Source organism: Stylophora pistillata, chromosome 8 (assembly GCF_964205215.1).
Source record: "Stylophora pistillata chromosome 8, jaStyPist1.2, whole genome shotgun sequence".
In the NCBI taxonomy this organism is placed as follows: domain Eukaryota; kingdom Metazoa; phylum Cnidaria; class Anthozoa; order Scleractinia; family Pocilloporidae; genus Stylophora; species Stylophora pistillata.
In genome coordinates this window covers 17,696,137-17,717,025 of record NC_142526.1, presented here as the reverse complement: position 1 = coordinate 17,717,025, position 20,889 = coordinate 17,696,137, and the positions used below count along the sequence as shown (strand labels likewise).

At 40.3% G+C, this 20,889-nt stretch overlaps 2 protein-coding genes and 1 pseudogene across 6 annotated transcripts in view; 2 read left to right on the top strand and 1 right to left on the bottom strand.

Moving 5' to 3' along the window:
• Nucleotides 1-133: 133 nt before the first annotated feature.
• Nucleotides 134-2,108, top strand: LOC111329379 (uncharacterized; annotated as a pseudogene). Its single transcript, XR_015991099.1, has 2 exons — nucleotides 134-327; nucleotides 426-2,108. The product of XR_015991099.1 is annotated as an uncharacterized LOC111329379 (transcript).
• LOC111329405 (uncharacterized) lies at nucleotides 430-10,940 on the top strand. 2 transcript variants are annotated; one of them, XM_022934110.2, is made up of 4 exons: nucleotides 1,831-2,881; nucleotides 3,129-5,221; nucleotides 7,285-7,572; nucleotides 9,766-10,940. In XM_022934110.2, the coding sequence occupies exons 2-4, from the start codon at nucleotides 4,543-4,545 to the stop codon at nucleotides 10,569-10,571; spliced, it is 1,773 nt and encodes a 590-aa protein (XP_022789845.2). In that variant the 5' UTR covers nucleotides 1,831-2,881; nucleotides 3,129-4,542; the 3' UTR covers nucleotides 10,572-10,940. The 2 variants fall into 2 exon arrangements, with proteins under 2 accessions (XP_088587818.1, XP_022789845.2); XM_088731692.1 differs by having other exon boundaries at nucleotides 430-5,221.
• Nucleotides 10,837-20,889, bottom strand: part of LOC111329402 (condensin complex subunit 1) — a 30,608-nt gene continuing 20,555 nt past the window's right edge. For all 3 annotated transcript variants that reach the window (XM_088731690.1, XM_022934107.2, XM_022934105.2), the window contains 13 exons: nucleotides 20,096-20,180; nucleotides 19,265-19,441; nucleotides 18,403-18,653; nucleotides 17,738-17,849; nucleotides 16,700-16,823; nucleotides 16,120-16,171; nucleotides 15,852-15,955; nucleotides 15,204-15,381; nucleotides 14,718-14,812; nucleotides 14,375-14,455; nucleotides 12,674-12,857; nucleotides 12,032-12,173; nucleotides 10,837-11,647 (listed from right to left, as the gene is read on the bottom strand). In XM_088731690.1, the coding sequence (XP_088587816.1) occupies nucleotides 11,250-11,647; nucleotides 12,032-12,173; nucleotides 12,674-12,857; nucleotides 14,375-14,455; nucleotides 14,718-14,812; nucleotides 15,204-15,381; nucleotides 15,852-15,955; nucleotides 16,120-16,171; nucleotides 16,700-16,823; nucleotides 17,738-17,849; nucleotides 18,403-18,653; nucleotides 19,265-19,441; nucleotides 20,096-20,180 (1,983 nt within the window). In that variant the 3' untranslated portion in view covers nucleotides 10,837-11,249. The remainder of the gene's footprint in view (nucleotides 11,648-12,031; nucleotides 12,174-12,673; nucleotides 12,858-14,374; nucleotides 14,456-14,717; nucleotides 14,813-15,203; nucleotides 15,382-15,851; nucleotides 15,956-16,119; nucleotides 16,172-16,699; nucleotides 16,824-17,737; nucleotides 17,850-18,402; nucleotides 18,654-19,264; nucleotides 19,442-20,095; nucleotides 20,181-20,889) is intronic.

The following is a 20,889-nucleotide window of genomic DNA, read 5'->3' as shown; positions in this document are numbered from 1 at the left end:
TCAATAGCTCTTATCGGAGATGTACACGCCATTCCGGTAATCCAGCGGTATCTCGATGAGAGTAGGATTAAAACGAGGCTATGGGGTCGCGCTTTCCTAACTTTTGAAAGCATTACAAGAGAGACAGCTATGAACTTTGAAAATAAGGCAAAAAAAACTGCCCGAATCCGCGTTTTTTTCAGCGGAAGAGAAAGTTCAATTACTCAGTGGTAAACGTCCTCGACTTTTAACAAAAAAGGGGCTCAAAGAACGGCTTTCTTATCGTAAGGGAACGAGCAAAGATGGAAGTGTAAGAGCCGACGCTACGAAGGCCGAGCTCGCTCAAAGGTACATCACAAATTTATAGTCTTTAATAATCATCTATTCTTCATCTTTCTATGATTTAAGAGCCAAACATTTCTAATATTTTTGTCGTTCCTATACAGAGTTGTCAGCTACATCATAAAACGGCTGGGAAGACGATTTCGTAGACGCGTGGCAAGACATGTCGTCGAGCCAACCGCAGCAAGACATAACTACTCCGTATACTCCATGACTTTCCTGGTTCAGCAGAATGGCTCCCTTTACCCGATGCCAAAGACAGCGTGCCTGCTTTTAATATGCAGAATATGATATCGTACTTCATTGAAAGAAAAACCAAAGACAACGAGGCCAACAAAGATTATAAGAACATTAGCAACAAAGCGTTTGGCCTGTTTCGGCATGGGCACATCCAAAGAATTGAACTTGCCTGTGATAGCGACAAAGTACACTTCAGATGCGAGTGCTTACCAGAAATGAAAAAAACTTTAACATATAAGTTAAGACTGTCATTGGTTAAAACAGTGATAGAGAAGGAGAAATAGTTTATGCCAGCTGTCATTGCCCTGCTTGGAAAGGCCCGCATAGATCCTGCAAACACATAGCAGGTGTTTCCTATGCCCTAGAAGAGTTCAGTCGGTTAAAGTGCACAAGAGAATTTGACACATGCACTTCAAGACTTCAAACTTGGAACCAGCCAAGAAAAAGAAAACTTGATCCACAGTCAGTTTATGACTTCTCCAAGAAGATTTATAGACGAGAGGAAAGAAATGTAAGTAAGCCTTTGACATATCCCCGGCGCTAATGTGATAGAAACGATGACCCCCAGAGCGTCAACAAAGAGCTGCTTGAGAAAATCAAGACAGTGAAACCAAACTATGGATTCTTTTGCCTCCTTTCTGATGAGAAATTACCCCAGAAAGACATTAATTCCCCCATTAAAGAGCAACCAGTATCTTTGAAAGAAATCTTTGACCGAGCAGCAAGAGTCAGAAATAACCTTATGGTCATTGAGCAAGAGAGAAAGAAGATTGCTAAGTCAACTAAAACTCAAAGTAATTGTCAAGAATGGTATGCTCATAGAAATGTTTGCATTACAGCCTCAAAGTGTAAACGAGCAATCCTTCAGCCTGCTACTAGCCCCACCAAAGCAATAGAAGAAATTCTGGGCTACAAGAACCAGTACCAGAGTGCAATGATGAAACAACGTCTAAAAGGTGAAAAAAGGATTTTGAGTCTCTATGAAAAGCAACTGGATTGTAAAGTAGATGACACAGGCTTCCTTATTTCCCGGAGTCACCCATTTCTTGGAGCTTCTCCAGATGGGGAGGTAGATGGAGGGCTAGTGGAGATCACAAGAATATTTCCAAATGGTTGAACTCTCAGTGAAGCTGTATGCAAGCGTTACATTTGCAAGGGAACCAGTCATGGACTTGCTGTGAATAAGAACCACAAGTTTTATTATCAGGTCCAACTGCAGATGTTTTGTGCTGAATGCAACTGGACTGACCTAGTATTATCTGAAATGAATGATCTGATAATTATACACATCAAGAAATGCAATGGCTTCCTCTCTAGCATCATCCAAAAGCTGGAAGCCTTTAATAATAAGCATATATCTTTTGAACTGGCATATCCAAGAGTAGCTTGTGGCCTCCCAAGATTAAGCAAATTGATCAACATAAGGCAACACTAAAAACCTAGTATCAAGTGCATAGTTGTAGTAACATGAAGTCCTGTAAGGCCGCTGACCGGTAAGCGGCAGAGAAAACCCAAGAGGATTTATTAAAGGCTTGTGTTTTCACCAATCTGTGTAGTATTTGAGAATTCGTGTACCGAATATAACATGGTGTCAGGACCGGGATACGAATACTAGCCGAAACCATTTTACAAGCGGATCAGCTGGAAAAAGCAGAGAAAAAAAAAGACGAATCAACTTCTTGTGCCTCGCACGTGGTCTCAAACAAGATGGCGGAAGGAATCCCTGGAGATTTCAACGGGAAATCCGGCCTTATCGTGGGGAAAATAGAAACAGTTATTCGAAATCTACCTCAAGGTAACCGGAGCGTCGAAGAAACCGGACGAAATGAAGGTAGGACTGCTATTGAATCACATCGATGAATCTTGCCTGGAAATCTACTCAAATTTTATTTACTTACCCGAGCGTGACGATCCCGCGGGAGGAGAAGACAAACTCCCGGCCGAAAATCCTGACGATTATGCGACCGTCTTAGCAAAGTTCGACGAATACTTTCACAAACGAGACACGCAACTCATGCTCCGAGAGAAATTTTGGCTCCACCTCACCCGAGATTCGACACAAACCTTTGATTCTTGGGTTGTCACTGTCAAAGAAAGAGCCGCTGAGTGCAAGTTTCCCGCCAATTTCTATGAGCAAGCGGTAAGGGACAAACTTACCTTTTCCTGCAAGGAAGACAGCTACAAGCTCAAATTTTACGACAAGGGAGCAGCCCCTTCACTGGACAGGACTATTTAAATACTATCACAGAAGGAAGCTACGAGACATGAGTTGCAAGAGTCAAAAACCGCCGTGATCGAGAGTATCACATAAACCCGACTGGTCAGATTTTCACTATTGCTTAAATAGTGCTTTACTGCGAAGGATCGTGCACATATACGTTTCATAACCGCAGTTCATATATATGTATTTCATATATATTTGTTGTTTGATTTATCATCTACGGGTTTATGTCGAATTAATTTGATGGCCTGCTCCCAGTTGGCTTGTTAGCTCAATTGGTAGAGCGCTGCACTAGTATCGCAGAGGTCAGTGGTTCGAATCCCGTACAGGCCTGAATTTTTTTCAGGTCAGATTTTCACTATTGCTTAAATAGTGCTTTACTGCGAAGGATCGTGCACATATACGTAATTCGCTAAGTGTTAAAACGGGCCGGATGAAATGTATTTTTTTCCCTTCAGTCAGACAATGACAATGAAACTCCTGGTTAGTAGACTTAAGAAATGGTTAGCTAAGGGATTTCTGGAGTATGACACTGACGAAATGCAAGTCAACTACAATCCTTGTCCGTTTAGAGAAGGAGCAGTAGCCGCAAAAGATGCATGAAGTCATGCATTCGAAATATATTTACTTGCTCCTTTATCCCAGGTCATAAAGTGTTTAACTGAATTTCTTCTTAACTACCAATTTAGTTTGATCTTTTGTTTCTTTTTGCGAAAACAGCTTAAGTTGTTCTTCAAGGTTACATGAGGTGATAAGGATTTCGTTTTACAGATTGACTAAGAAATCTCAAAGTTTTTTCAATCACCCTGCATTTATTTGACTTAGTTCAGTGGTATTTAAACAACAGTTTCCTGATTTCTAGCACTGAAGATTCAGAATTCTAATACTAACCAAACACCGAGAAAATAAGATTGAAAAAGGAAAAGGATTCAGTTTTTTTTTTCCGGAGTTCTGTTCCGTCAGAACAAAGAGGGAATCGCGAGAGCCTGGGATCAATGCTTCTTTCTCGTCACCAAAGCCTCTTTTATGGATCTGGCAGCTAGAGGGATCAGAGACCCTGGGAACTAGAATAATGTTTACGTCATCGCAACTAATTAGCACAAACTGGCACCTTGTTATGAGGTTGTTATTCTGTGAAATGACAACATTTATTTTAGGAGATTTTAGTCGGCTTCAAAAAATGATGCTGACCTGAAAATTAAAATCTACATTTGGCGGATGCGTTTGACATTGAATCAATGATGATGCCTGAATGTATCTAATTTAGCTCACATTACACGGTTTTTAGCTTTTTAATATTCTGTAACCGCGGAATTCAATAAAAACAATACCTTTTAATTGCTAAGTAAGCTAGTGTTTGTAACTTATATTGAAGGTGTGTAAACGTAATGCACATATTCGCTTTTTCGAACGGTATAATGCATGACTAACTCTGTGTTATGAAGTGAGGTTGCATTTTCATTAAAGTCGCAATTTTAAAATAACCGGAGCGGTAAAAAAAAACTGTTCGTCTTTTGAAGAGTTGATCTTAAAACAGATCTCCTGTGTATTCAAATTGCATTTAAAATCTCTGATCCTGTCAGTCATCTTCCACACAAATGATGACATAAGTCATGTCGCACTTTTTGGCTGAGATGTTTTAGTGGTTCTTTCGACATTTGTCCTCGGTGGCAACGACCACTGAAAGCATGGTAGCGTTTGACATTTGAAATCTTTGATTCATTGACGAGTTACACCACATTGTAGCTTGTTTTGGGTCTATGAGTCTTTCGTGTTCAGCAATGGAGTTTCAGCAGCGTGGAACCGAAATGTCGTCCCCAAATGAACCTTATAAGAACCTGTCTTTTACCACGCTTTCGAGTCTGGAATTTGAAGCGTTGAACAGTCTGGATGAAAGCATACGGTATCACGAGACGAACGTTGTAGATGAGAACGTTCAGTCTTGCAAGGAGCTGAAGAGAAATGACGAGAAATTAGGGAACAACGATGTAATGTTGCAGGAACCTTCAAACCAAGCTACTGCAATAAGGCTACCAGGAAAATTAAACGCTGGATTTATCCTGTTCGATGGAGCTGAAATAAAATATATTTCAAATGACAGTACAGATACAGAAACACTATCAAAACCGCCGGAACAGCTTAACACGGACGGAAGTTTTCGAAGCAAGAGCCCCGAGTGTTCTTCAAACATTTCCGATGAACCTGCATATTTGAATTTAAGCTCTGCTGACTTAGTGATTCGAGAATCATTCAAAGGCACGAATTCGCGAATTTCGCTGACACCCTACAAAAGACTACCAACCTATGTTCATTTTTCAACTCCGCAAAAATTTTACTTTCTCTCCATTGGTGCAGCGACCGTGTTAGCAGTGAACGCTTTTTACATGAATATTGCGTTTTTGCTTCCACTCCTCGGAAAGCAAGTTTTGTCGGAAATAGGTAAGTTGTTAAAAAAATTCAGGAAAAAGTTTTATCACGCGTTGGAGGTTCCTCGTTCTTTAACGTTTGATTTGTTTGATTTTTTATTGGTAAAAAGACGAGCAAACAGCAGGAGATCTGCCCGGTTGCGCTGGTGCGAATTTACAAAAGACGCGCAAAGTTTTACCACATTAGAAAAATTTGTCTCCAGACTCATTCACCTTTTAAAATAAACTGTACAAGTCCGGTCGGTTTTACTTACATGAAAATTGACTCAAATGGGCCACACCAAAGTCTTTGTATTGTTATAAATAAGCCACAAAGGTTTTGTTTTAGTGACAATGGCAGTTTCAGATGTGCGAGGAAATTCACATCTGCAAGCCCTAGAAGCTTCAAAACACACTGACGTGATCAAATAATTATCATGTAGATGCCATCTCTACTACATTTGCTTAATGCCTGTCGAAGGGTTTCTCGTTAAGTAATTTTAAGTAAACTTTGAACACTATTCACGCTTTAAAGCTTTTGTTTAGCAAACCTTTTTCTGAAACGTATAACTCAAGCTGAGACAAAATATCAGTAATGTTTATGTGATAAGTTTGATAGACAGGTCTGACGTTTTTGCATTTCACTTTTAAAACATGTGTGAGTTATTAGTCGGTAGTCTCGGTTCTTAAAAGCAAAATTAGCATATAAAGATCCATGTTATTGTCTCCCTTTTATTGGCAGTTTAAAGCAAACAAAAAGTAGAAAATGAAAGAAGAGTTGAAGCTGAACTTCACATAGTTTTTAAAAATAATGACAATAAAATATACTCAAGTAGCGAAGAATGTTATCATATTGTCGAGGAAGAGACAATATTTTTTCAAACAAACATACCATGATCTATATTAACATAAAAATATGGATTCTTAAATCGAAAAATAGTCATGAATAATACCTAGGAAGTTACAAACAGTTTCATCGGTTTTAGATTTCTTCTGAGAGAAGACGACAGAAAATCAACGGAAAAAAGAAAGAGAGAGAAAAAAAATTAAAACAAAAAACAAAACATAAACATCATTGAAGCGCGTGACGGGCGATTTTAAAATCAATTGCTCGGTGAGAAAAAAGGCCACAAACCACAAGTACCCCTACAATATACAATAATAATAATAATTTATTGATTTATAGATATAAAGGCTGATAGTTTCAAAAGAAACTGTTTGGGGCAGCGTCGGTGGGAATAACGAAATAATTTGGATCTATCAACAAAGTTGAATGATAAATTGGCCACCGTAACGATTACAAAAGCTGACGTTTCGAACGTTAGCCCTTCGTCGGAGCTCCGTCGGAGCTCGGAGCTCCGACGAAGGGCTAACGCTCGAAACGTCAGCTTTTGTAATCGTTACGGTGGCCAATTTACCATTTCAACTTTGTTGATATATCCAAATTATATTGATTTATAGTGCGCCTTTTAACATACCAGGTGATCAAAAGCGCATTACAACAATAATTAACCTAAAACTGTACAAGTATTAAAAATCTACAATATAAACATTGCATCATTTATTTATGTATACGCATCTAAGAAATATTAAAAGCTAATTTAAAAAGATAAGTTTTAAGATTTGACTTAAAAGTAGAAATACATGTAACCATGCGGAGGCTTACGGGAAGAGCATTCTATAAAGTGGGCGCAGCCACGCTGAAGGATCTGTCACCAAATGATTTTTTCATTTTCCCCGACAGATGTTTTAATAAAACACCTTCATTACAACGCAGCGAATAGCGCGTGATAGTCCTAATGTTAATTAAATCAATGATGTAGCTAGGTGCCATGCCATTGATGGCTTTCAAAGTAAGCAATAAAATTTTAAAATTAATTCTATATCTTACTGGTAACCAGTGTAAATTTATCAAACCTGGCATGATGTGGTCATTCTTTTTACATGACACAAGTAGCCTGGCTGCAGCGTTTTGCATTCAACCATGAGTTATGTGAGCAATTTCCTCTTTCGTATTTTTATGGCGTAATCAATAACGTAAACTTTAAGGAAGTTTTCACTGTAGTGAGTAACCTGTTTTGCTTTTTACTTCAATAGGAATTTGTCATCACGTTCTGTTCCTAGCGTCCATTTTGTTTACATTGTGCGGCAAGAAACACTGGGTACCATTCCTCCCAACTGTTCCCATTTGCCTCGTTTTGATGGCTGTGTCTGTGGCCGTTCTCCCGTCCCTTGAGGCAGCTGGCATTTCGCTGTCGATCTTTGCCATATATGGTGTAATTACAGTCAATGGTCTTTGCGCAGGTCTCAGCCAATCATTAGTCAATCGTATGATTGTGCTATTTCCTGGCGGGAAAAGCAGCTTGCTGGTACTACATGGTGAAGGTATGTGACAAATATCAAATGGGAGAATGTCTTAGACGACAGTGTAGAGGTGGAAGTTTTGAACGGTCTGTCAGATCTTCCTGTCCTCGATATGATTCATTCGTTCGGAGCAAGAAGAAAAAAAAAAACTGGCACTAGCTGAACTCAATGACCCTTCAGTAAGGTTGGTTGGATTTCTTTACAGCCGTGTACAATACGCACAAAGCTCGCGAGGCAGCCATATAATCCGACACGCATACTCGTGAGGAGTAAACTTTTGCTGTCCGTTTACACTAGCAAAATTCTCTTCGCTGGACCAGACCTAGCGAGTTGGCAAGCGCTCGAATTTTAAGCATTTGTTATGAATTTTCTTAACCAGCTTAAAGGGATTGAGGCTTTGAATTCGGTTGTCGCTTCTCAATGTGGTTGGCAAACCATTTAAACCACGATGCCAACATTTTCGTATATGAGAATGTCTATAATGGAACTAAATAATTTGGATATATCAACAAAGTTGAAGTGGTAAATTGGCCACCGTAACGATTACAAAAGCTGACGTTTCGAGCGTTAGCCCTTCGTCGGAGCGAATAGAGGAATTGTGGGTTGTGTGTGCTTTGAAAGGCAGAGAATGGAGCTACGTTATTGGTGGGAACATGGCAACGAGAAAAAAAAGAATAAATTAGTGGAATGAAAAGCGTTCGTTGATCCCAGTGGGATTTAGACTGCCGGTTTGAAAGATGAGCTTTTGTTCAAGATTTTTACGGCTTTCCGTGCTACCTAAGTGTAAGGAAAGACCGCAGACTGCCATATGTTGCTTAGAATGATTAGGTAAATTAAAATGTTTAGAGGCTGGTTTCGATGTGTCCTTGTCATTCCTTTCCACGTCTCAAGCACTATCTTTTCGCAGCCTCCGCTCATTTCATTCAAACGCGACAAAAACATGGGCAATTTTTTGGTCAGAAGTTCAACTAATGACCAACCAGGCACTTTTAAATGCGCTCGTGCACGATGTAAAACGTGTCCTTTCATTCACAACACTAATAAAATATCGGGACCTAAACGATCCATTTAGATCACTTCACGTGCACCTCCGCCAATGTAATCTATTGCATAACTTGCACTTGTTGCAAAAAGATATACATCGGCGAAAAAGGCAGAAGACTAGGTGACCGATTCCGAGAACACCTTCGAGACGTGGAAAGGAATGACAAGGACACATCGAAACCAGTCGCTAGACATTTTAATTTACCTAATCATTCTAAGCAACATATGGCAATCTGCGGTCTTTCATTACACTTAGGTAGCACGGAAAGCCGTAAAAATCTTGAACAAAAGCTCATCTTTCAAACCGGCAGTCTAAATCCCATAGGGATCAACGAACGCTTTTCATTCCACTAATTTATTCTTGTTTTTCTCGTTGCCATGTTCCCACCAATAACGTAGCTCCATTCTCTGCCTTTAAAAGCACACACAACCCACAATTCCTCTATTCGCTCCGACGAAGGGCTAACGCTCGAAACGTCAGCTTTTGTAATCGTTACGGTGACCAATTCACCACTTCAACTTTGTTGATATATCCAAATTATTTCGTTACTCCCACCGACGCAGCCCCAACAGTTTCTTTCGAAACTATCAGCCTTTATTCATTTATAATGGAACTAACTGTAGATGCAATTAAAGCTTTGGTTCGGTAATAGAGCAATTTTCATTTGAGTGTCGAAAGTAATCCAGGATGGCTTTGGTTTTGCTTTACTTCGCTCTCTGATTGGCCCAAAAAACTCGCGCCACTTTCCCAACCAATCACGACTTAGTTGCCCGCGTTTTCCCGCGCTTTGGGCAGCTTGGTTCTTTTTACTTGATTTGAGATCCCATTGGCTCTTGGTGATATTTTCCTTGCAGTAACTGGCTGTCGTTACTTTCTTGGTTTTTCGACACAATTTTGACCACTTTCATAAATGGCTGCTGGATTAATATTCTTTTGTTTGAATTTAAATTAGCCCTTCTGGCCTCGCTTGAGATAATGTATTCTTTAGAATTTTGTACTGGAGAACGAGGCCAGAAGAGCTAATTTAAATTTAAACGAAAGAATATTAATCCGGCAGCCGTTTATGAAAGTGGTCTATAAAAGCGCTCTATTCGCAACTTCATCTTGTTTTACCGTCTTTATCGGGCAGGACACTAACAATAGGGACTCAACTTTGATTTCTTTTCCAGGAATTGGATCCTTGTTACCTGCGGTGGTCCAAATAATATTCTGTCTTTCCCTGGGACTTAACTCCACCGAACCACAGCTGACTGACTCTACCAGACTTTGCCTTTACGCGTCGTTCAGTGTCGTGTTTCTTGGAATCATAACAGGACTGGTATCATTCATGAAACTTCGTAAAAGTGGGATATATCAACTATTTGCGGCTCGTGACTGCATTGCTCACAGTCCCAAGAATATTACGTTAGGATCTGTCCCAGAAACAGCCAGAAGACGGTATCACACAATAAAGTGGTATTTATTTGTGGAGTTTACGCTCTCATTTACAAGTTACTTTGTGCTATCTCTAACGCCATCTATTCATGAAGCGACCTTTGAAAATCCACGATCAAACGCTGAACCTTTCTGGAAAGTGTACCTGGCTACAGTTTTGATCGCATTTTTCAGAGTTGGTCATTATTTAGGAGAAATTCTATCTCGTCATTGTTGCAATGGACAGCCAAAACTCAACAACGACGTAGCGATGTTCCTTTATTCATCAGCGTCAATTCTTCGCCTCGGTTTTATCGTCTGTGCCGTGATTTTCATCCGTTCGCCGTTCTTGGTCTATAACAATTTGTTCATCATAAGTTTCTTCTTCATGCTAGCCTTCACAAATAGTTTCGTGTCCGTTGCCATGGCATCAAGCTGTCAATCACTAATCAGGGTACAGCGAAACGACACGTGCCCCATAGTGTCGCAATTACTGCGGCTTGCAGAAGTACTGGGGGCGACGTTTGGTATCGTTTTATCATTCGTGCAACTGACAATTTAGAGTTGAAAGAGCCCCTAATAGTCAGATTAGTGACTCGTTCTGATGATGACGTTGAGCAGAGATCCACGTGACCTGCGTGGGTTTTCTGATTGGTTGAGGACTTCAAACGAAAGTAACAACCAGGTTGCGCCATTGTGCAAGCTTCTACGCTACGCCCTGAACATTAGTTTAGGTTGAATTTACGAATCCTTTTCCGTGCTTTAAGTGGAAAGGCGTACATAACCAGACCAAAAAGAAATAACGGCAAACGAAAAAACAGACATAATATACTTAAATCTTTTATTGCTAGGAATTAGAAAAAATGTGTATGTACAGGCTTCAAAGTATAAGTGACAATAAAAAAATTCTCACGAAACTTGTAAAAAAGAAGTAACACGTAGAAGTCAAACTTGCGTCAACAACCCTATATTCTTTACCAAACGATAAGCACGCTCTTCTTGTGAAGTTTAAAATAGCTTTATTTCCATTGGTTACCACAGAGTCCCTAGTCGATAAAAGATTCACTATAGTGAGTCGATTTTCCCCCAAAACAATATCATAACATTATGAGTTCGATGCTGCTAAAACTGATTAACACAGTAGGTTAAAAACAACCCCTTAATCTACATTTCGGGCTATCGAAATCACTCAAGAACAATAAGATAAACATAAGTATTTACAATATGATATGTAAGCTTGTCACGTGCTACTAACACGCCTTCGGTTTGATTTTCTTACACTCTGTGAGTGGATTCTTCCCTTCTGTGATTTGGCGTCGTTTGCTTTATTTTTATTCGACACATTTGGATTGACATTTTCCTCGTCATTCCAATCAATTCCTCTCTGGCAATCCTCTTCCTCCTCTTCACCCACGTCAAATAACTCTATGCTATCATCCTCGTCGCTTTCAAACGAAGGCATTTTTCGCCGTTTCTGATTGGTAGATTTGGCTTTCCCAGGCTTTGGCGGTCGAGCAACACTGCGAGGAGTCCTGAGGGGCATGGGACTAGGTTCTTCAGCGTCACTATCGTCGACAGTTTTTGCTTGCCGTTTCTTTGTTGCCGGCGTGCGACCTTTAAGGCCTCGGCTTGTCTTGGCTAAAAGATAACAACTTCGTTTACGTAACGCTGGAGAAATGCCATTTGCAATCGTTCTGATTGCGGAAGAAAAGGAAAAAATTTCACATGACTGGAGATGTCGCTGTTAAAATTTTCTTTCCGAGGATATTGTACTTAGTGAGAAGACGTGGTGGCCTGGTAACTAGCGTTTGACTCCAGATCGAAAGGCCTGGGTTAAAAACCTGGTCGGTCAGTGTGCTGTGTTTTTGAGCAGGACACTACTCTCACAGCTCCAACCAGAGGAGTTAATAAGGGCGGGGGTGGGAGAAAAACAAAATTCCTTGGAAACCAGTATATTACATACAGCAAAACTAACAGAGGAAACTGAGCTATTTTTAAATTGGAAAACAAATTACCGCTTACCTGAAGGGGTGGCTGCACTCTTTTTAAGCTTGTTTCCCGTTGCTGCTCCTAGGGCTTTGGAAGCTCGTTCAAAGTCCTCCTCGTCCTCCATTCCCTTAGTGTGACAAGAATTAATACGCTGTTCCAATTCATCCACCAAAGCCTGATGACAAGAAATTGAATGATGAATTCTCACTTCCTATCGCTTTACACTACCCTATTTTGAATTATGAGAGTTTGGTAATTTATCGATAGTTTTATACATTTTATGACTGCAACGTCTGATGACGTGTTGTGGAAAATCAACACCAGGTGTAACTGACAAATGTCAACCGCAAAAACCGTGTTTCGATCACTCGCCACAACATAAAAAAAGGGCCAATCAGCGGCAACAAAATACCACAAAGAAGCAATGAAAACTATAGTTACAAACCTGCCATACCATTGGCACAAATTTTACAAATATTAGGGTGAGAGGATTCAGCGAGTTTTTCAGACTAATCTCAATTTGAAAAAAGCAAAACCGATGCAATACCACATCTTTCTTCGTTGTGTTTAGAATTGACCAATGTTGAATATGCTAGAACTGGATGAATTTTTTCTCAGCGAGATAATCAGGAGAAGAGCTGAATTGAGGCTCTGTAGCACGCTTTGCGTACTTACTTTCACTTCTGGTTTGGCAAATTTCTTACTTTTCCCGACAATGCTTAGGAAGGAGTGGTACACATCTTCCTCAGCCAGTTTATCGTGGAAGCAAGAGAAGTTCTCCTGCAATTTGCGGATTCCTCGCTCGTTGTACGACAGCATGGAAAGACAGAAGGCGAGGTCACGCCACTGACGATCGGTCCTGAGTGAAAAGAAGATACAAAATGGTGCTATCAATAACCAAGAAAAGAGGAAAGAGTAGTTGTAGTCCCAAAACAGCTCAGAAATGAGTAATGCACGAAAAGGAATTAAATGAATCAATTGAGTCTGTTATGTGAGTGTGGTTGTTGAATTATGACAAGGTTCATAAAAATTGTGAAGGTGTAGTCTGATCGTCCGGGTGAGTGTAGTCCTGAGAAGGACTGTTGTCGGTGGTAGTGACTGACGTTTCGACAACCTGTGCGGAAGTCATCATCAGAGTCAAGTGAATGATTGTTGTCAGTAGAATGTTCTTATTCCAGTTCGTGTGAAATGATCGGTTGGTTTTGCCGTGATGTTATTGGCTGTAAGACTCAACTGACGTAAGTCGGTCGTGATTGGTCTGTTTCGATCTGTCGGTAAAGTTAGGTCGTTCTTTCTCGGTCGTTTGTGATGTTTATGTCGTGAATGAGTCGTCTGTATGGAGCGGGTAGTTGTTGACATCTGTTTAGGGGAGTCTGTTCTAAGTTAGTAAACCAGCTTTCCAGAGTCAGTCGTTGAAAATAGTCAGTGCTGTAGGTTAGGCATTGCGCAGAGTCCCAGTCAATGTTGTCGTTGGTAAGTCGATGGTGTTCAGCAATGTGATTGCTGACATCACCTTTCCTCGTCGCCCGTCTGTGTTCAGTCAGTCTTGTTGTGAGGTTTCTGCCAGTCTCACCGATGTAGGAGGCTTGGCAGTCGGAACAATTGATCTTATAAATCGTTCCCTGTCTGTTCCTCGGTTCGTTTTTGTCTTTAACGTTGGTTAGTAACTGACGTAGTGTGGTGATGGGTTTGTGGGCGACGCGGATATTGAAGGGTAGTAAGATGCGCGAGATGTTTTCAGACATGCCTTTTATGTACGGTATGGTTGCTGTAGTCGTAGGGGTTGCGGTGTCGTTTGTTTCGGTAGTGGTAGTGGGTCGGTGAGTGTTTCGTCGGATGAAGTCGTTATTGTAGTTGTTCTTCGTAAAAACACGGTGAAGGTATTTGTTCTCGTCGGATAAGCAGTCTGTCGAGTCGCATACTAGTTGTGCGCGTCGTGTTAGAGTCCTGATAGTTGTGTAAAAATTATCCGATAAAGGTGTATCCGAGGGTCTGAATCTATACACCAGCTGTTTGATTAGATATCAAAATTGGACGTTTTGACTTTGTCGGTTCATTTGATTTGGTTTCCTATCCGGCGCTCTTTGGTCTCGCCATAAACATACTCTCTCTCTCTCTCTCTCTCTCTCTCTCTCTCTCTCTCTCTCTCTCTCTCTCTCTCTCTCTCTCTCTCTCTCTCTCTCTTATTTGTTCGCGATAGAGGATATCCCTGCTCATTTCGGTTTATTTAACGTATTTAGAGATCTTTTACTTATCCAACTAAGTATCACTTCCAAGGCTACTATTTATTCCTAGGGATTTCTTTGTTTTCACAGTTCTGCTTCTGTGTTTGGTTCAAATGAATGCTAAGTTTTCTACGTAGTGCAAACAGCTTACTTGGTTGCTCTGAATCTGTGACACAGTTTCTCCACAAGGCTCTCAGACTGACGATCTTTCTGGATAAAGGACAGCAAGTACCTGTGATACAAGAGAAAAAAAATAGTTAGGGTCTGGAGACGCACTGTTCAAGATGAGCTTGACAAGAATAACATCACCTGGGAAGAGGCAAAAGAACTGCCAAAAACAGGGTCCGGTGGAGATCCACGGTCGACGCCTTATGTTCCCAGGTAGAAGCGAAGATGGCTTCATCTATCGAATGGTTTATATTCCAATAGGCAATTGCGATAATTACAGTCTCGAAACAAATTATTATACAAATACATCCTGAGCATGCTTATACCTCATAATGTTTCTGAAGGGTTCCTCTTCCGTACCACAGTCGGGGTCTGATAACCGACTAATCACGTCTGGTAGAATATTGTAGATAGCGTTGCCCTGCAACAAACATTAACAAAGTGCGCATTAGTTTTGGCATTCCTACTGATTATATTGGGAGAAATACTAGTTAAGCATTAGCTTATTAGTATGAAATGGCAGCGTGCGCTACTAAAAGTCACAGCATAAGTGAGAGATGTGGTGAAATTGGCGGGTATCACGATCTCACTCGTGATATTTGTGTTATATGTCTCAGCTCAGTGATTTTAAGTCGAGGGAAATGATGAATGACTACTCGTACTATTCTTGACTTCTGAAGCTTTCAAAATTGATTGTTCAGGTGATTGTGTCTATCGCAATTTCTTGAAAAACACTTACAACTGAAGGTTGTATTTGGGGCAAGTACAGCAGATGGCTGAATAAGAGTAACATAAAATTGAAAGGATCTCACCTTTTTAGACAGTTCCAAAAAAAACAGCTTGGCCAAATCGGATATTCTGCTGTCTTTGTCCTCTAAACACGTGGCCATCTCACTGATCTGACCTTTGACCTTGACCATGTCATTCAGAATCAGATGTGTGAGCACCATCAGCGTGTTCTTACGCACGTGGCTAGACTCATCGCGCAATCTACAATGTATCAAAAAATAATTGTCACGGCCGACTTCTCAAGCCTAGAAGGAAATTTCTCCCTTTATGGTACGGGAATGGCACCAGAATGGTTGCTATTTATGCAATGCTTGATATCATGCATTTTTTTAGCTGGATGGTCGTTAACTTTTAGTTAAATTAGTTAAATTTGCAGAAAGTGGATGGCTACTAAAGCCATTAAAATTACATTTAAGAAAAGTACGCCTTGTAAGTGCGTTCAAGTGAGGTCACCCGAAGAGTGACTAGCATGTAATTTCTCATAACAGTATCACCCCTAAATCACACATTAAGGTCACGAGGATAAAGGAAATGATCGCAAGTTAAAGAAGCTCTTGATTGTTAAACAGATTTCTTTGTCAGAACCTTAGGAAATGTATAAAGAACGGCATGGAGACCTTGCATACTGATGTTAGTGCGTAAAAGGTTAATAACTTGAGGGGTTTGGTCACCTGGCGTACAGATGAGGTGTCCATGGCTCAATCAAGTTAGGAAACCTAAACGTCAGGTCACCAACGGCAACTATGGTGTTTGCTCTGATGGTGGCTTGAGGAGCCTGTGGAACACACAAAGGAAAACGCTAGATGTACGAAGCTGTAAAAACAAGTTTAGGAAACATTTGTTTTTTCCTTTGATTCAAGGATTCCAAAGCTGTTAATCACCTCGTCAATTGTTAACTTAAAAATTTGAGTATGAACATGACGCACTAAGTAAAATTACCTTCTCTAGAATCGTGAACAGAAGCTGGAGATGCTCTTCGCAAAACTCAGAGCTGAAATATCAAACAATTAGTTGATAGTTTGGATGAATGAAATGTCGTGGCTAGAACATACTGCTAAAGCAAGAAAAATATTTAACTACAAATCTTCCACAGCATAAGTGTGTGTAGAGTCTAAGCTATTGGACCTACTGTCCTGTTAATTATGACAAATATTTATCCTCAAAAAGACCGCTTAATAAAAATCCATATGAACAAGAAGCGATCAAAAGAGATCGTTTGACTCTTTCTCTTTTCCAAGGGCGACAAGTTTTTTTAATTTTACATCTGATCAATCAAGAACTGGTAAAAACAGTTTTTAGAAATGAAACCTACAGGATTATATTTCTTTTCTTTTTTTTTTAAGATTAAAACAAACGAAGAATTAGGAAGTGTAGCACACTGCGTTGCGGAATTATCTGTCCACATGACCGCCTTGTTCTGCCTACAAAAGAATAAATGGATGTTTGCTTTCGAAAGGAAAACGAATGTGGCACAGAACTAGTGGATATGTGATTGATTATAGTTCAGCCATGAACTTACCTGACCAACATGAACTTGGCAAGAGCCAGTGACGCAGCTGCCCGTAAGTTTGTATCACTGAACTTTACCGGATTACTGCAGACATGCACTAACAGCGGGCGCAAGGTGGCCAGTAGCGTACCTCCTGAAAAATCCAAAGTAACAAAAGATATGCTAATTAAACAACATTTAGCAAGCCCGCTGTGAGAACTACGGTAACATCTGTATAAAGTTCCTGGTGGATTAGGGGGCTACCGCCTCTATTTCGTTTTTAGTTACCTATAGATAAGAACCTGTTTAGCTTGGTTAAGATAATCGATTTGTTTTAATGTATGTCATCAGCTGAACTTGGAATCAAATCATGCAAATACAAAATATCTCCCTACCCTCTATTCGCTTTCCCTCTATAAAGTATAGCGCTACAAAATGAAAAGTATCAAACTTTCCATTTCATTACGACCATTATTTGAAGCGGTTGCAAAGGACCTCCTCCCTTGATTTGTCGTGAATACAACACGTTTTGAAAACATTTCCTAAAACGACACAAGAAAATTACCCGCCCGGCAGCAAAAAATCTGGATTTCAGTATCTGATCAACTACGCACCTAATCCTCCCCTAAACCAACAACAGTCCCTTGATAACTGCTAATGTTGGGGTTGGCATTGATCAAAAATAATCTCACTCATTAATATAAAAAATTGTTATATGGCTGTGTCTCACAAGGACTGGGAACTACAGAATTCACGAATTTGATTGGCTGAAATCAACATTGAAAGCGGTCTAGATTTCCCATCTAGACTGGTCTAGAAAAAAAAGGTACAAAGAATATAAAATATTGGCATATAAGACAGCCATGTAATAAACATCTTATTAACCGAGCTAGGTCGGTCTGTATGGGAGAATCTTGACCTCGGTCGCTGGTACAGACCTCACTGCGTTCGGTCTGTACTGGCGACCTCGGTCAAGATTCTCCCATACAGACCTCCCGCTCGGTTAATAAGAACTAAGTAAATTAACCCACACAGCTAGTCCAGATATTAAACAATTGTACGTCATACCAGTAACAATATCGTGTTCACAGATTTTTCTCACGTATTCGGTCTCCACATCATCGGCTGTGGCCCCAGTCAGCCCCAGTTCCTCCTCAATTGTCTCCGACGCACCTGGATCCTAAAAGGATTCAAAAGAACCATGTTCATATATCGAAATAACACATTCATGTCATCCAGTGTCAAAAGGTCTTGGCTTAACTGACGAGCCCGTTGCCATTCTAAATCTTGAAGGCAAATTAAAATGTCTTATTACACGACTCGGGCAGTCAGAGGGCCAATAACTAAAATCAACCAATCAAAATGCTCTATTGCCGGTCCAATATTCTCTAAGTATTGGACCGGGCACTGTCCCGAATGGTCCCGAATGATACCGCACTTGTGTCCCTTTGAACTTCAGTCGTATAATAAATCTCTTATTAACCAAGCTTGCTCGGGACCGTACAGGAAGAATATCGGCCCTCGGTCTTTTTTGTACGGACCGAGCGTAGCGAGGTCCGTACTGTCAAGACTTCGGGCCGATATTCTCCCAGTATGGCCCTCGCGCTTGGTGAATAAGATATATATATTGTTGCAATTAACTGTCAATAACAGTTCTAACGACTGTTTTGTTGGGGATTGCCAAGTAATGCTCTCATACTATTTCTATCTGTCCAACCGTGTTTGCGCCATACCTTTGTAGAATTAGCGATAGACCCACTCCCAGCTCCTCCCGTCTTCTTGGCGTGTTTCTCCTTCTCCTTATCATTCTCTTCAATCACCTGTCGTCGTTTGATTTCCCCCAGGACTCCAACATCCAAATGCACCATGTGACGTAAAGCCACGTGACCAGATAAACTGAAGAATCGCGCCAAAATAACAGCGTGGCAAGGGGTTGGTGAATTTACACTGTGCCCGTCTGCATCAGAGTTACTGTCTACGGAGTCTGACAAACCACACGAAAAAAACTTCATTTATTTGAGCAATCAACAAAATTGCTGGTTAAAACCGAAAAATTCGTTATCAAGCGGTTCGAAAACTTTTTCTCAATTGTAATAGGTGTATCGAGTCATTCACAAGGCAGCACAAGACTCGTTTAAAACGCATTTGCTGATTGTCTGATTATGAGAAAGTCATAATTATTAGTTATTAGCTAAATTTTGATAATTCAAAATTAGAGCACTTTTCGACTGAGTTTCATAAAACCAAAACCAAAGCAATCACAACAGCCAATCAGGACTCGAGGTGAAAGCAAACAACCCTCCTGTCCCGAAGCGTGCAGTTGGTAGTTTTACCCTAAATTTTCTATTAACCCCAGTGAACGATAACTGTAAGCCGCGAGGAGTAATAACGGATGCACGTGCAAGCTTCAGCCAACAGCATCACCAATAAAACAGCGAAAGGGAAAGCAACACGTTGATCAATGTTTTAACCAAGCGACAATTTAAAGTATTCTGACATTTCACACAGTTAGCAATGGGCCATTTTAAAGCTGTGTAATTGTTTGTCAATCCGTAGAATAACAGCAAGTGTTGAGACATGACAGTACGTATTTACCGTTCTGATTGTTCTGCTGTTCCTCCTTATCTTGTGTTGTTTTATCCAGTAAACAAGCTGCTATTTCCTTGATAAGTTTCTCTGCGATGGTTTCAGGATGCTCAGCAAGGATATAAATCACAGTTATTGCTTGTTCCATCAGCGGAGTCCACTCCAGTTGATCAAGCTTGCGGACGCCTGGAAATGTTCACATTACCTCATAAGCACAAACAGTTGTGCGCAAGCTTAAAACTAAAGCTAGGTACTGCGTTCATAAAGAGGGCTTTTCGATTTAAGTGTCGTGGAACCAAAAAGGTACAACGGCCAATCACAAGAAAGGAAAACTGATACCGTAAAGAGCCAATGAGAATTCAAAGTAAAATCAACCAAACTGCCTTAAGCGCGGGAAAACGCGGGCGTCCAAGTCAAGATTGGTTATAGCTATGAATGTGATTGGTTAAAAGATAGGCTCAAGTTTTCCGGACCAATCAGAGAGCAAAGTAAAGCAAAACCAAAACAATCCTAGATTTCTTTTGACACTAAATGGAAAGTTGCTCTACAGTGATGAACTTCAAAATAGAGAGAATGGTGAAATAATAATAAAAATAGTAATACTAATAATAATAATGATGATGATGTTCATAATAAAAATAATAATAATAATAATATAATCATTGTGGAGGGGAAATGAAGCGTTGATCAAAATATCACTTGGTTTGTCAAAAATTACCGTTCTTCTCAATTTTTTTTAAGGAAGTTATATAGAAAATGTCTGTATTCTCCAGCAGCCATCACCCAACTCGTGAAGTGAGCGCCAAGGACCATCAAGTCATGCGTTTATTTGGTACAAACCTGACGCAAGAATTTCCGTGAGCCGTTCAAATATCGCATGACTGGGGGAAAGTCTGAACGGCTCTGCTGCACTGCAGCCGGGTTTCTAAAGAGATAAAGAAACAAATTATAACCACACAACAAATATATATGAAATACATATACTAGAGCGCTGCACTAGTATCGCAGAGGTCAGTGGTTCGAGTCCCGTACAGGCCTGAATTTTTTTCAGGTCTGATTTTCACTCTTGCTTAAATAGTACTTTACTGCGAAGGATCGTGCACATATACGTTTCATAACCGCAGTTCATATATATGTATTTCATATATATTTGTTGTTTGATTTATCATCTACGGGTTTATGTCGAATTAATTTGATGGCCTGCTCCCAGTTGGCTTGTTAGCTCAATTGGTAGAGCGCTGCACTAGTATCGCAGAGGTCAGTGGTTCGAGTCCCGTACAGGCCTGAATTTTTTTCAGGTCTGATTTTCACTATTGCTTAAATAGTGCTTTACTGCGAAGGATCGTGCACATATACGTTTCATAACCGCAGTTCATATATATGTATTTCATATATATTTGTTGTTTGATTTATCATCTACGGGTTTATGTCGAATTAATTTGATGGCCTGCTCCCAGTTGGCTTGTTAGCTCAATTGGTAGAGCGCTGCACTAGTATCGCAGAGGTCAGTGGTTCGAATCCCGTACAGGCCTGAATTTTTTTCAGGTCTGATTTTCACTATTGCTTAAATAGTGCTTTACTGCGAAGGATCGTGCACATATACATATACATACACATAAATTATAACCACGTAA